Genomic DNA, 16,232 nt, shown 5'->3' on the forward strand with positions numbered 1-16,232 from the left:
AATATGCTTAGTCATATCATTTATCCACCCACTCACCCATCCAGAGCAATAATTTGTGTAAATTGTCATGTTCCTCCCTCAGGTCTTTCCACACAATCTGCAATAGAACGAGTTGAGATAAATTGTCCCCTTGTCATAACAGAGTCCAATCTTTCAGTAAAGCTAATTTTAATTCCCTAAACATTGAAAGCCAGTTTCAGTATAAGGTTTACCTGATCAAGAAATTCAGAGTATCCAGATACTGGGAGGTGGGCACAGGTTTGGATGCTTACTGGGGTGGATCTTCTATAGGTTACTTCTGCTGGTGTCTAATAAGGTGTGGTCCTCTTCCTTCCCTAGCCCAGAGAGATAACCTGGAGATGGTTTGCTTTTGAGTTAGGATTACTTCTTCCTAACACAAGTTTGCTTTTTATTCTTAGGAGAGGATCTTGGAGTTAGGTTGCTCTCTTATAGTCTTGTTTTGAGATGCAAACTCTTCATTTTAAAGCAACAAACAAAACCTTATTAATGTTTGTGATTTTGGTAATATAATTTGTAGTCATTTTCTTTTTACAGTTCTTTTGACAAATTGCCTTTAGGAAGGAAATTAAGGCAAGGAAGCATGCAAAGAGAAAATGTTTTAGTAAGTAAATTTTATCATGAGATGGAGGCTCTGCAGTGACATATTTTAAACACTAACAACTCTGGGTCAGTTATGGCCATATTGTTTGGATAGGAAATCTAATAAAGTAAGTTGGTGTGAATTATGTAATTACTCTCTGAGTGAAAAAAAACTTAAATATTTTCTTTATGGTCAATGGTTTTATTTTTAGGATTCTGTGCAAAAATTAGAGGACCATGTTCAAGAGCACAGTTCATACCAGGCTTGCCTCACAGACCTAAGCACCACCCTGGAAGATATCTCCAAGGAATATTTCAGTCTCTGTGATGGAACTAAGAACCAGATAATGATTAACGAGAGAATGCAGAAATTACAGGTATGGAGCAATGTCCAAACATAATATACATTTTTTTAAGGAGAAAAGAAATCAATATTCTTAACAACTTTGACTTTTCAGTAACTTTGAGCAAAGAAATTTAGGTGCTATTTAGAAAGGTCTCAGCAGTTTGGAGGGGGTGGAAGCATGGTTTTCTAATGGTCAAGTCCATTGGCGGAGCAGGAATTCCGTGGGCCCTGAGAAGAGACAGTTCTGCCTGTGACTAACCTGTCGCTCCTCATTATCTTCATCTCATGAACAGCATGATACCAGGGGATTCTGAGAAGCCAGGGAATGAAGGCAGCACAGTATAACCTTGGGGAAGTGTGCCAGGTTGCACTCTCCAGCTTGGGTGAATAGGAATTTCATCGATTTCCGGTTTCCTCCTGGTAGAGCCTGTGTTTCCTCCCTCTTTCCCTGCAGCAGCTGCACCCTCTAGTGGGGATCATCGGCCTTATCCACCCTGCAAACCACCTTTGGTTTCTCACCACTTTTGCAGTCCCTGCAGCAGGCAGGCGTACGCAGTGCCCTGTGTAAAATTGGCTTTTAATTTTAAATACTAGAATTAGATGGATATGAGCATTCCAAACGATTCTTTTATCGTTTTTGATACTTTTCACGGTTCAGGTATTCATTCAGTGTTTGAGTTTTGAAAAGCCTGAATCTAGCCAGGCAGTGGTGGTGCATGCCTTTAATTCTAGAACTTGGGAGGCAGAGGCAAGCAGATATCTGAGTTCTGAGTTCAAGGCTAGCGTGGTGTACAGAGCAAGTCCCAGGACAGACAAGGCTACACATAGAAACCCTGTATTGAAAAACAAACAACACAACAACAACAACAACAACAAAAAAAAAACCAAAAAGAAATGAAAAGCTTCCTGTGTGGTCTAGGCTGGCCTTGAACTGTGATTCCTTTTCTCACCCTCCCAAGTGCTAGGGTTATATCCCTAGGTGTGCATGACTACATTTGGCTGAGGAGACTATTTTTTTTAAAATAAAAGATTAGCTTATTTTTATAATTTGGTGAGGAGGTAGGAGGAGACAGAGTCTAAATAGGTAGCTCCACCTGGCCTAGAACTTGTACCAGGCTGGCCTTGAACTCACAGAGAAACATCTGCTTATGCCATCACATTTGGTAATTTACCTGTTTTTACTTCATATGTGTGGGTGTTTAGCTTGCATGTGGCTGTGCACCATGTGTGTAGTACCCATAAGAGACCAGAAGAGGGAGGTGGATATCCTGAGACTGAAGTTACAGACAATTGTGAGCAGCCATGTGGGAACTAGGAAATATACCTGGGTCCTTTGGAAGAACAGTCAGCAGTTTTTTTAAGTACTGAGACATCTCTCCAGCTCAGGAAGTTGTATCTTAAGTGAAATATACCCACCAAGTGCCTACTGACAGGCTGTACAATGGACATTTTCCTCATTACTTGGTACACACTTCCTGGTTCTTAGGAGAACTAGGAACTTCTATTAGAAAATTTGATGTCACAGTGGTTTGAAATTTTCCCCAGAGTTTCTTCATTGAGGTATTAACACTTTTATTTCTGTAATATACATTTTGTATTAGTGAAGCAGCACACTCTGAGGTTTACAAAAAGTCAGCCCACTTCCTGAGACCCGATGGTTATACTTTCTGTAACAAACTGTCCTCTGCCTCCAGGAACTGGAGGGCAGACTTCATTTCCAAGGCGGTGCATTGAAGAAGGCTTCTGCGTTAGCGAAATCCGTCAAGCAAAATACATCTTCAGTGGGACAGAAGCTTATTAAAGATGACATAAAATCACTTAAGCATAAACAAAAGGATTTGGAAAACAGAATTGAAACCGCCAAGCAGGAGACTGAAGACGGTCTCAACAGCATCCTTAAATCCAAAAGCTCGGCAGAAAAGCATGTAAAGTTTTCCCTCCCAGGCGGAGAGATGCCGGCCACTTCTGATGTGCCTGGACCCACTCAGGAGTCGGCAGCAGTGGGCGAATCAGAGGAAGACTGGGAAACAAACACGGTAAGTACTGTGATTGTGCTCTCTAGACACCAAGTCTGAGAGTAAAGAGGTGTGCCTCTTTCAAAAGAGTCTCAAATCAAGCATTCTGATTTCCTAATTAAGTCCTCAAAGGACTGGCTATTTATGAAGCTCACTTGTCAAAAGAGCCCTCAGAAAAATGGTCCAGATTTCTGTGGTGAAATATTACTGTTCAGTCTGTTCAAATGTCACTCATCAATTTAGGCTGATTATTCTCACCGATATGTAATCAGATACGGTTCCATGGGTCAAGAGCACAAAGGCAAATTAAAAAAGGCAAAAGAAAAGAAAATGCGCTTTAGCCATTTCCCCAGTGTAAAAAAAAAAAAAAAATATCCGAGAGCTTATTTTTCCCCCAATTTGGTCAATTTTGTAAATGAAATCAGAGCCTGTTGCAAAGGAATAGGCTCCTTTCTCCTCTTTTGTCAATGCCTTAGTGCAAATACACCTGGAAATGCTGCCTGGTCGTTAGCCAGAAAACACCAGTACTTAGGCTCCTGGATTTCTTTAAGGAGAATGAACAAGTGTGTTTTTCTGTAGCTCTTTTTTTCTCTTTTAAAATGTTGTTTGCCACACTTTTAAGAGGTTTTTAAAATTTTATTTGGTTATATATTTATTTATATGTATTCATGTGTGTGTCTTGAATATATGTATATGTTCATATATATACACATGTGTGTGTGTGTGTGTGTGTGTGTGTGTGTGTGTGGTGTGGAGATGCATGCCCCTCTGTATGTGCCTCTATCACTTTTCACTTATTCCCTTGATTTTGACAATATGGGGCTTGCTTCCATTTTCTCATCCAAGGTAGAACCCAACAAGTCTGAGATCCTCCCATCTCTGCCTCATGCTACTGGGGCCAAAGGCCTGCACAGCATACCCAGCTTGTTGTATGAGTGCTGGTGACTGTACAAGAGCTCTTAACTCCGTTGGGAGCAAACACATAGCATTACCGAAGGGGCTGATCACCTGTAAACCACGTCAATCCTCCTAGTCACCTGTAAACACATTTCTCCATCCTATTTTACTATGACACCCCAGTCCAATAGACTATATTGGAAACTGCAGGAAAATCATCATCCAAGAATGGCTTTTAACTTTATTAGGCTTCAATTTAATTTTAAACGATAAGAATGACTGAGAATGTGGGACTGTTTACTGACAAGTGTTTCTTGTTTTGTTTTTTATAGTAGAAGAATTTAAGACTTTATCTTAGTTGGGTTTCCACTGCCGTGATGAAACACGACCAAAAACGCAAGCTGGGGAAGAAAGAGTTTACTTTGGTTTACGCTTCACATTGGAGCTTATCACTGAAGGAGGCAGGGCAGATGCCTCCAGACAGGAGCTGATGCAGAGCCCATGGAGGGGTGCTGCTTACTGGCTTGCTCTTCATGGATTGCTCAGCCTGCTTTCTTATAGAACTCAGGACCACCTGGGACCAAAGAATAGCACCATCCACAAAGGGCTGGGTCCTCCCCCATCCATCACTAATCAAGAAATGCCTTCGAGCCTGGTCTTATGGAGGCATTTTCTCAACTGAGGGTCCCTCCTTTCAGGTGACTGTAGCTTGTGTCAAGTTGACATAAAACTAGCCAGCACAGGCTTTGAATCGTTTTCCTGAGTCTGGATTACAGAAAGCTGGTTTTCATTCTGTAGCAACATGCTTTCTTCTTTTGTAACATGACGTTTTCCTGAGTCTGCATTTTGTGTTTTTCATACCAGCAGTGCTGGCCATCCTGTCAGACGTTGCTCTGTGTGAAGCTATGAGTGATGTCAGGGTTGAAGAATAGCACCTGTGAGAGAGATCAGAGATTAGCTCTATTGGTAGATGAGAAAGATCCAAGTGTAGTGAAGCCCAAACCACAGCCCAGTGTGAGCCTTAGCTTAGTGAGCACACAGGGCACAGGAGGGAACGATTTAGTTCATAATGATGCTGGTTGATCTAAAAAAAAAAGGGCCGCCAAACCTGATCCCTGAGCCAGAGTCCCAGAACTCACCTGGTAGGAAGAAAGAACTGACTTCAGAAAGTTGTGTTCTGACCTCCACATGTATGCTGTGGCACATGCACAATCTCTCTCAGACAGACAGATACATACATATATACATGTATGTTGTGTATATTTAAGGAGACCTGTTTTGGGTGAGTTCTAGCAGAATGTGAAGATGCCATCTTCACGGCTTTAAGTGTAGTACTGAGCATTTCATTTATATCCACTTTACATGCCATTTTGGACTCTGGAGGAACTTTGTTGAGATATATTTTAGGATTTACTTTTATTATTGATGTGTATGTGTATCTGTCTGAGTGTGTGTGCACGTGTGCAAGTGCCTGTGGCTGCAGGGTCCCTCGGAAGTGGAGTTATGGGGTTTGAAAGCCAACTGATCTGGGTGCTGGGATCCAGACTCAGCTCATTACAACGGAGCCATGTCTCCAGCCCTCAACAGTTGATTTTAACTAGTCTCTAGAAAAATCTTTAAAGCTTTTTAAAAATCTTTTTTACCCCTTTTACTCTCCCCCCCAACCCCCACTATCTCTGTGTCTGTCTGTCTCTCTTCTTTCTTTTATGGTTCTGGGCAGTAAATATTTTCCTTTAGTAAATAACGTTGAATTGAGTTTTGTTGAAAGCATGTCTGTGCTTGCCAGCAATCATTGTGACATTTATGTCTTTGAATCCATTGCTCAGACTTTTATTTAGGTGGAACAAGGTATTTTAGACTGGGGCTATTGATTGACTCTGTCTCATTATTGGTGTGATTAAGGCAGGCTTAGAGGCAAAAAGAGCGTGGGAAGGTTTTGGATGGTGCCCATTCAAAGCATGCTACACATTTCTATAAATGTGGTTTCTAAGCACTGTTGGATGTACACAGATAGAACTACCCCGCTGTCCACCCCCTGTAAAGGCCGAGTGAGTTAACAAAGAGGTGATTAAAGGCAGGGACTGTCCAATCTCTTAGGACTTCATGTACTATCTAAAGGAAATGATAGTGAATAAAAACAAGGAAAATTATGTATTCCTAATTTTTTTTTTACCATGAAGTGACATTCCTACTTAGTAGGCATGATCCTTTTTGTCCCCTTCTTCCCAGGGTGCAGTCTGTGTGACAGAATTGCTTAGAGACTTCCCAAACCCTTTGTCTGTGATGATTTTCTGATTTTCTTGTCACTACATATAATTGGTTTTCAGTTCTTTTCGAAAAGAATTCTGAGCATTTACAATCTGATGCTTAAGAAACACGGGTAGATAAATCCTAGAAGACAGACGGTTGTTCACGTGGACAAATGTTCCAGGCTTCCAGCACTGGGTAAACAAGCAGGAACATGGCCGGAGTTGGTGCTTAGAGGAGACAGAAGACCGTGTAATGAGTCAGAGTAGGGTTCAGACAGTGGTGGTTGACCTTAAGGGGAAGGGGAACTCTAAACACATGCACACCCGCTCATTGTGAATGTGCATATGTGAACAACAGAACCCATTGTTAGGGCTCGTATCCACTCCATCTTCCAAGAATACTTTCTTGTTCCTCTGGCCAGTATTAACATCTTGCTTCTCATCTTAGAGACATATTTTTACAATCCAGGGTGTATTCTTTCATAGGACCAGTGAACTCCAAAGCACATCCATGGGCAGTGTGCATTTGAGAACATGCTCCAAAGACCTAAAATCTTAGGCTTCAAAGAAACCATATAAAATGTATCTCAGTTAGGAATGGTGGTGCATGCCTATGCCCTGAGCTCTTGGGAGGTGGAATGAGGAGAATTTAAGGGCAGCTTCACCTACACAGTGAGTTGGAGAGAGCCTGGTCTACTAGGCACCCTCATTCCAAAAGCCAAAAAGAAAGTGTGTGTCCTGACCATTAGATGTTATGCTAGGGAACTGAAGCCCAGAGCGTTGAGTCAGGAACTTGGGCATTTTTTACTTAGTCTGACTCACCAGACTGAACCTCACTGTTTTACATAAGGGGCTGCATACGTAGAGATTGGGATCTGTGTAAGATCTAGCAATGTGATATCAAGCAAGTGCAAATAGGACTCCTTTCCCCCATGACCTGTCAGAGCCTTAATATATACTCACACGCCGTCTGACCTTTGCCGAGCTGTTGTGGGCACCTTGCAGGTACCACCAGGGTTTTTTCCAAACCTCAACTGCTTCTCATCTCCATCTGAGCTCCAGTTCCATCATTCCTACGCAGTGGCTGATCAACAGCTGCCGGGTTCACAGGTCCTCAGTTTCTTTCCATCCATTTCTTTGTTCACAAGTTATTGATGTCAACCCAAAAGGCTCAGTAAATATTCTTAGGTTTTTTTCATCTAATTTGAATTCATGTTTTTGTCCTTTCTGTTGAAAAAAATTATTAGGCAGACAATAAAGAGTCAAATTTCAGGGGACTGGAGAGATGGCTCAGCGGTTAAGAGCACTGACTGCTCTTCCAGAGGTCCTGAGTTCAAATCCCAGCAACCACATGGTGGCTCACAACCATCTGTAGTAGGATCTGATGCCCTCTTCTGGTGTGTCTGAAGTCAGCTACAGTGTACTCGTATACATTAAATAAATAATATTTAAAAAAAAAAGAGTCAAATGTCAATATGACCTCTGTTCTCCTAAATCTTTTAGCTGGAGATGGGGAGATGCATTAATGAAAAAGTAACCTGTGTTCTTCCATTGAGCACAACACATCCATAAAGCCATAGTTGATGTATACCTATTAGATTTCTCAAAACATACTAAATGGAACAAACTATAAGGCAAAATGTACATGCCTTAATTTCCATAAGAACTTAAAATAATAGCAAGTTGTAATAACTATGACAATGTGTATACGGACTTCAGAAGTGTTTTGGGAGATATGATTAAAGGATTTATGGAGAGTGGGCTTTTAAGTTTCTTTAATATAGAAAATTATGTCACTTTAATCTTTGTTTTCAGTCACGTGTTTTTTTATTCTTTAATATATCCCACATGTTTTATGATTTAAGATAAAACATTCTATAGTAGTATGTACACCAAAAATAAAACACAGCAGTGGGTGGTGGGCAGGCCATGAGGAAGTGATAGAACTTTTCAGGAGCCAATCAGGGCCTGACCTGGGTTCCAACCTCCCTGGCATGAGCCAAAGGAATGTTGCCTGTTATGTTTGAAATGTTCGTTTGAGGGATTCTGTTGGTCTTTCTTTCATGGTTGAAATGGCTTTGGGGGCTAATAAACAGGTGGATTTGGGGTGTGGTTTGAAGTGTTTGGCATACATGGTCTGACCTCTGAGGTCTGGCATTACAAATGTTGCCGGTGACATCCTGGGTAACAGTAGCCCTCAGACACCAGCTCATCAGGTAAGAGGAAGTTTTGGATTCCTGATGGACGGCAGTGATAGATAACTCTCTCCCAGGGCCTGTTCTCTAAGCCTTTGCTACAGGCTCTCTTGTGTCCAGGGGGTGGACATTTGTGGTAGTTTCCAAGGAAGTTAGAGGAGGCAGGTACCACCTACGACAGTGTGCCCTTTCTGCAAGTGTATCCCCCTGCAACTGTTAGCCTTCCAACTGTGCCCCTGTAAGTGTGACCCCTGCAAGTGTGCCACCTGTTAATGTGCCTCCTGCAAGTGTGCCCTCTCCAGTGCCCTTTCCTTCTCAACCCATTGCTATCTGTGATCTTTCCCAGTGAAAGTCTTCTACACAGCTTTTCACCAAAGCCTAAGTGAGTTAGGTTCTCAGAACTGGAGGGAACTTGAAAAATCATATTTGTCATATTTCAAAGCAGTGTTATTTCTTACTTACGCTGTGTTATTTCAGACTTGGGTACCCTGCTCTCTTACCAGTGAGAGCTGCTCAGACTCCACACAGGTGCTTATTTTATGTAAACTTTGAATTGTAGAACTGTTTTCAGATTTACAGGATAGTTACAAAGATAACATTGAATGGTTCCTTATATCTCTGCTTAGCAGCCCCTGCTGTTAACACATTACAGTGCTGGGCAGGGGTTGCTTTTGTTTTGCTTATGTGTTTTGTAAAGTTCATGTGATCCTGCCTTGAACATGCTGGGCAAAAACTTGCTCTTCAGCACCGTCTCCATTCCTATAAATTCCCAAAATTGTTGGTGTGGTGTCTGGCACATGTAAGTGTTTACACATGCTTATAGCCATGGCCTAGTGGATAAAGGTGCCTGCTGCCAAGCACGAGGACCGGAGTTCAATCCTTGGGACTAGACAGAGGGAAGCAAGTCCTGCACATTGCCCTCTGATGTCCAGACATGTGCATGTGTAGGCACACATACATTCATGCATGCATGCACACATACGCATATAGACACACAGACTAAATCTACTTTAAAAATAAAACAGCCATTGAAAAATAAATAAGCCATTGAAAATGAAGTCAACACAAATGCCCCATTGATAACCAAATTCCTAAGAATTTGAAGAAAGATTAATGACTCCTTTATAATGTGTCCCACCTTATACACATTTTCATTTGTTTGTTATGCTAATGTGCTGTGGGGGCATGTGCACACATGGTTACACATGCACACATATGCTTACACATGTGCACATATGCTTACATATCCTGAGGTAAGAGAGCTGGGATTGCAGATATGAGTTACCACATTGGGTTTTCTTCTTTTTATGTAGTTTCTGAGGGTTGAACTTGGGTACACAGATTGCTTGGCTAGCACATGTAGCCACTGAATCATCTCCCCAGTTGCCAGGCTGTTATCCTCACTCACCTACTTACTTTGAACTACTGATAGGTAGAAATGAGCGCCTACTGTTTGCCTGGGCCTCCGGGTGTGTGAATACTAAGTATCAGTTTGGGAACTGTTGGCTCTTGTGTGTCTGTCCCACTTCTGGATTATAAGGTTATATACTGTACCTCAGTATATAATGGAGCAAGGTAATTTTAGAATGTATTCTCTCATGACAGTGGCCCATGTTGGGGGAGGAGTACCAGTGCAGGTATTAATTATTCTATGGGAATAAAACCCATCTTTGGTAGTGCCCAGATACACTTCTTGGAAGCCTTTAGCCTGAGTCAGTAGGAGGAACTGGGATGGGCTGTAATCAAGGAAAATGAAAGTGGTTCATTTGGATGGGAGGCTATTCAGCAATTAATCTTTTTATGTTTTCAGAACTCAGCTGTGGAAATGATTTTGTCAAAACAACTTTCTCTCAATGTTCAAGAAAGCATGCAAAACGCCCAAGATGAGCGGGAAGTCAATGAGCTGCGAAATCAACCTTTAGAATTGGACATTATGTTAAGAAATGAACAATTAAAAGGGATGGAGGTATGGGAACATGAAAACCACTAACGGCATGATTGCATCGTTTACCCAGTTCAATACAATATATTTTAATTACCAAAAACTTGCTTGTATGGAGTGAAAAGTCTTATTTAACCTTTGCCTGATGATCAATCTGGTAACTATATAATTATGTACTAATCAGTAAGTTATATAACTCCAGCCCTTTGAAAAGTGGGAGAGTTTAATGAACATTCCATTTCTTTCTGCACCACAAAGTTCCTGAAAACTTCAGTGAGTGTTTGGAGAATCTGACTCACCGTACGTTTTCACAGTCCTGTGTAGGCTCTGTCTGTGGATAAACTGTCTTTCCTAATGATTGGTGTATGGGGGGGCCTCCTCCTTTAGATCCACCTCTGTGTGTATAAGCAGTAATAACATATTTATAGTTATTAAACCTGAAAACCTCATACATGGCCATGTTTCTAAAAGTAGAACTCTAGATCAACAGTTCCAACTCGTGGGTCTTGACCTCTTTGTGGGGTCGAATACCCCTTTTACAGGGGTTGCCTAAGACCATCAGAAACAATAGATGTGTATGGGGGAGTGGTTTTTTGAGACATGGTTTCTCTGTGTAACCCTGGCTATCCTGGAACGGGTCTCTAACTCAGAGATCCACCTGCCTCTGCCTCCCTAGTGCTGGGATCAAAGGCGTGTGGTATCATCGCCTGGCTGGAAACACAGATATTTATATCGAAATTGTAACAGTAGCAAAATTACGGTTATGAAGTAGCAACAAAAACAATGTTATGGTGGGGGTCACGACAGCATCATGGGTCCCAGCATTAGGAAGGTTGAGAACTGCTGGTCTAGATGATTTCTGCTGTTTCAGATAATTCTACAGGAGGGTAAACATGTATGTAAGTCAGGAGAAGGGTGGTAGCCTACATGCTGATCTGTGTGACTTCCTTTAGGAATTATATGCCCACTTGGAAGCTAGAAGATCAGCCACTGAACTTCTGAAACAATCTCCACATCTGAACCAAACAGAAGGGCAAGCCTCGGGTCTGCCCACTGCTGGATCTTCAGTGTGCCTCTTGGGCAATCTACAGCAGGAGCTTCTTACCTTGAAGAAAATCAAAGAAAGACAGTATGGCCTCCTTAGTGGTTTTCAAGACCAGCTGGTTGTAGCTGAAACCTCACTGAACACCTTCTTGACAGAAGTGGAAAGCCTCAAAGCGTAAGTGTGACAATCTGGGACTTAGGTGCTTTGCTCCTTGTAGCTCAGTGTTCCAGTCTATGCTGTAGAAGGACATGCATGGGGACCAATTCCATGTTAGACACTAGAATGTTCAGGAGGCTCTAACGAGAAGTCACAGTGGGTAGCTTAGGAACTTATTACTGTTGTGACTTTGGGAAGTCCAGGTTCTAAGATGCTGGCAAACTTTGTCTGATGAAGTTTCCCTCTACTTCAGGATGTCAGCCAGCCTTGTCTTCCCAGGATAGAATGAGCTCTGCAGACAGGGATGGGGGTTGGGCATGTCTGTTAACTATTCGTGTTCATAAAGGCCCCACCTCCCAAGATGATTATATGGTCACTTACCTTTCAGCATAAAGCATTTGTACCCAAGACCCTGTTTCAGAAAAGCAATTAAAGGGTCTACTAGGTGGCCTGGTGGGTAAAGGCACTTGCCACCAGGCTTGGCAACCTGAGTTTGGTACTCAGTAGAAGGAGAGAAGTGTTTGCCCACACAAGTGTCCCCTACCCCATAAATAAATAAGTATATGTTTTTAAAAAGCAGACAAACCCAGGAAACAGCAACAATTAAATAAGAATTTGTTTGGGATGAACACAGGCATTTAAACCATTGCAAAAGCTATTTAAGAAAACCTTACTGGAGTCATGCTTTGTGTGTGTATTACTGAGTACTGTGCTTTACACATAATTTATTAAATGATAGGGTAAACATCATGAATATATTTTTATATTGCCTAGTATCAGTATAATTGGTTTAAATTACTGCATATTGAATGTTTTACATCTTAAGTTTTTCATTTAAATGTGTGCATTCTGGGGGGGTCAGCTAGATGGCTCAACAGATAAAGGTACTTGGTGTCACGTCTAACAATCTGAGTTCAGTTCTCTGAACCTATGTGTCTTAGTGTTTCTATTACTGTTAAGAGACTCCATGAGCAGGCGACTTTCATAAAGCAAATCATGTAATTGGGGCTGGCTTACAGTTGAGAGGTTAAGTTCATTATTAGCATGTGGGAAGGATGACCGCACACAGGCAGACATGGTGCTAGAGAGGAGATGAGAATTCTACTTCCAGATTAGCAGGCAGCAGGAAGAGACAGTGGTCCACTAATCCTAGCTTGAGCTCCTGAGGCCCCAGTGACACAGTTCCCCAAGGCCACACCTACTGTAACAAGGCAACACCTCCTAATAGTCCCACTCCCTAGTGAGCAAGTATTCAAACTCCTGAGTCTATGGGGGCCATTCCTATTCAAGCCACCACACTATATAAACATGGAAGGGGAGAAATGACTCCACAAAGTTGTCCCCTGACCACCTTATGCAATTCATGGCCTGAGTCCCCTAACCTCCATCATATACTCATAATAGTAAATATAATTTTCCTTTGGCTTTGAAAATAACAAGTGGTAGATATAGAGAGACTTTAATGTATAAACATTTCTTATCATAAAGGTTTGTTTTGTGCATATCTCTAAACAGACTTTATTTTCAGTGCCATCCTGTAAAACAATTTTATATTCATAAGATTAGTTATTCTTGGTGGGAGGGAAGGAGGGTCACAAGGGGTCTGGATCCTATGGTAACTTTCAGGCTTAGCCTAAGCTTGGGGAGAGACTTTCCATTAACAAGTCATTTGCATACCTTCTCTTTGCCTCACTCCTTTATCTCCATTTTTATTCTTTTTTCTAGAGGCTCACTAGACAGTGAGACCTATCTGGGGAAAATCAAGAAGTTCCTGGGATCAGTGGAAAAACAGAAAGGCTCTTTGAGCAAGCTTCGCACAGAGTGGGCGCATTTATCCAGCCACCTGACAGCCACAGATCAGAAGCTGGTGGAGAGCCAAATGAAGCATCTTGAACATGGGTGGGAACTTGTGGAGCGGCTGGCTCACAGGAAGTGTTTTCAGCAAGCCACAGAACACGGCGAACTCACCTGCCTCCTGAAGCGGACCCAGGATCTCAAGGCTTCTCTGCATCAGCAGCAGCAGTGCCTCACGCCAAGTCTTAACTCTCCAGAACAGCAGGCAGGGAACGTGGACATGGTCATTCCAGCCGCTGAGCTCCAGACAATCAAGTACGAGGTTTCCGGTTTAAAGCGGCAAGCTGAGCTTCACATGAAGAGGCTTTGGGGAGAAAAGGATAAGAGAACTCTGGAAGCTGCAATAAATAATTTGAGTAAGCAAGTGGAGGCACTGGAGCCGTTAAACCGAGAGGTAGAAAATCGGGTTAAAAAGTGTGACCTACAGAACCGGGTAAAGGAGACTCTGTCATGGGTCAAGACCACACTGACAGATCTCATAGTTCCCATCGCCCTTCTCCCCGACAACATCCTTTCTCAGATCAGAAAGTGCAAGCTGGTTCACGATGGCATTCTGGGTAAGCAGCAGGCAGTGGAGTTGCTGGTGGAAGAGGTCAGAGGCATCACCCCCAGCCTTGCAACGTGTGAGAGCGATGGTTTCCGTGGTCTCCTGGAGGTTTTACAGAGTCAACACCAAGCCCTGCTTTTAAAATCAACTCAGAGGTCCCAGCAACTAGAAGTGAAGTTGGAAGAAAGAAGCAAATTGTTTGCGATCATAGGAAAGGCTCAGCTCATGCTTGAAGAAAGTAAAGCCCTGATGTCTCCCACAATGGAAAGAGCCTCCACGGAAGCCGAGCTGGAGGCTCGCCGCGCCATCTTGAAAGGGTCCCAGCAGCAGCTGCAAGACATGGAGAACGTAATCTCCACACATATTCAGGAACTTACAAATGCCTACGGAGACACAAATGTGTTTGAGAGACTATTTCTGGACGATCAGTTAAGAAATCTCAAAACAAGGACCAGCAGGACACAGAGATTACTTCAGATTAACTGTAATGAACTCAAGCAGAAGATCGAGTGTTACAGAGAATTCCATGAGAAGACAGCGGTGCTTCAGAAGGAGGTTGAGAGCATCCAGCTCAGTGGACTTCTAGCCCATCAAGAACGGTGGCAGGATGGTAGAGAACAACTCAGTAATCTCAGAGACAAGCTGGCTGCTATTCAAGGCAGGATCTCACAAGTGTTGACGGCCGAAGAACTGTTTGACTCTTTAGGGCTAAGCTGGGACAGTTCACTGCTTGAACAGTTACAAACCCAAGTGCTTGAAAGGGAGAGGGAACTGGAGGAAAAAAGTAAACAGCTGGACATGTTTTTAACAGCGCGGGACAGATACCAAGCCTTGCTGAGTAAGATTAGGGCTGTGGATTTGCAAATTAAGAAAGGGGCTGAGTCACTGCCCAAAGTCGCCGACACGTCACCAGAAAGCACCCTGCTCAAGGCACAAACTTTGATTCAGAAAATTGAAAAATTCAAACGTTTGCATGGTGAGATAATCAAGAAATTAAGCAAAAACGAGGCTTTTGACGACTCGTTCAAAGAGAGCGAGATGCTGCAACTAAAGCTAAGTGCGGAAGAGAACTCGAGGCTTCAAGAGGCTCTCCAGAACATGCTGCTAGAATTGCAACCAGAAGAAATGGGCGAAGAGGCATTCCAAGAGAAGCTAGAAAAGTCCCTACGTGTTTTAGAGCAAATAAAGTCTCAGTTACAGCAGCCTTTATGTGTAAAGTTGGGGGTTCAACATATCCAACATGAGAAGGAGACTTGGGAAGCACTTGGCGAGCAAGTTGAGGCAGAAATGTGTGGTCTTAGAGCCGTGAGGGTTACTGGGGAGCAAAGAGAAGAAAACCCTTCTGGAACCGGTGGCATGGAGGCAAAATTACGGGACATTGAAGGTCTTCACACGGAGCTTAGCAAAAGCATTGATTTGCGCACAGTAAGTTGGCTCTGAAATTAGGCGTTTAAGGAAGGCATTGAACCTTACTGGCTGTTGTTTCTCTCCAGGTTAAGTCAGCCCTTCTAAAGATGGTATAGGCTCTACAGGAGAATTCTCTGCAGGAAGACACCTGCCTTCTAAAAGGCTGAGAACCACTTTATCATGTTGACTTGCTTAGCACCAAACTGCAGTGCCCTATACATTTGAGAAGAGATGGGGCTGACATGTTTGTTCTCGTCATAAACCCCACTGAAATCAGAACAAGGGTTTTTTTCCCTTTAGTGATAGTAAAATGATACAGAGTAGAATTTTGGTACAGAGGGAAAGACAGTAAGTATAGCTAATGTTTATGTAGATCTTACATTGTGCTGGGGCTTGGCGGGAGAGGGTGTTTTTCTTGGCCTTGATAAGTGGAAAATTGAAGGCTAGGGATATAGCTTATCAACAGAGTGCTTGCCCAGTTTGTACAAAACTCCTGGGTTCAATTCCCAGTGCTGGAAAAAAAAAAGTTAAATTAAAAAAGAAAGTTGATCTTGGAAACATGAGGATCTTCCTGTGATGCTCTTAGAGCAGCGGCCAAATCAGGATTCAGACTGACATTTGTCTAAGTCCACAGCCAGCATCCTTACATGTAAGGCCCATGGCCAGATCCTGTCCATAGGGCTTGATTTATAAATAAAGTTTTATTGGGGCACAGCCATGCCTATCATTTATACAATGCCTGTGTTGCCTTCTTGCTGCAATAGCAGAGCTGAGAGTTGTGATAGTTTGCTGACTTCTGCTGGAGAACACACTCCCTGTCTCCTTCTGATAGTTAAGTGTCTTAGTCACAATCCCAGTGGACCAGTAGTAGGTAGCTGGTACCCAGCATGCCCTTGTCTAGCTCATTATGTTTAATCAATAGAAGAGGAAAAGTCTTTTTTTTTTTTTTTTTTTTTTTTTTTTACTCAGAGTTAGTGTA

The 16,232-nt window shown here is 42.6% G+C and overlaps 1 protein-coding gene across 1 annotated transcript in view; it reads left to right on the forward strand.

Moving 5' to 3' along the window:
• The window catches only part of SYNE2 (spectrin repeat containing nuclear envelope protein 2), a 259,839-nt gene that overhangs the window by 101,688 nt on the left and 141,919 nt on the right, over nucleotides 1-16,232 (forward strand). Inside the window, exons 44-48 of the mRNA XM_080930654.1 lie at nucleotides 813-977; nucleotides 2,641-2,982; nucleotides 10,113-10,268; nucleotides 11,198-11,463; nucleotides 13,171-15,271. Coding sequence (XP_080786780.1) covers nucleotides 813-977; nucleotides 2,641-2,982; nucleotides 10,113-10,268; nucleotides 11,198-11,463; nucleotides 13,171-15,271 — 3,030 coding nt within the window. The remainder of the gene's footprint in view (nucleotides 1-812; nucleotides 978-2,640; nucleotides 2,983-10,112; nucleotides 10,269-11,197; nucleotides 11,464-13,170; nucleotides 15,272-16,232) is intronic.

Source organism: Micromys minutus (genome assembly GCF_963924665.1).
Source record: "Micromys minutus genome assembly, chromosome: 1".
In the NCBI taxonomy this organism is placed as follows: Eukaryota; Metazoa; Chordata; class Mammalia; order Rodentia; family Muridae; genus Micromys; species Micromys minutus.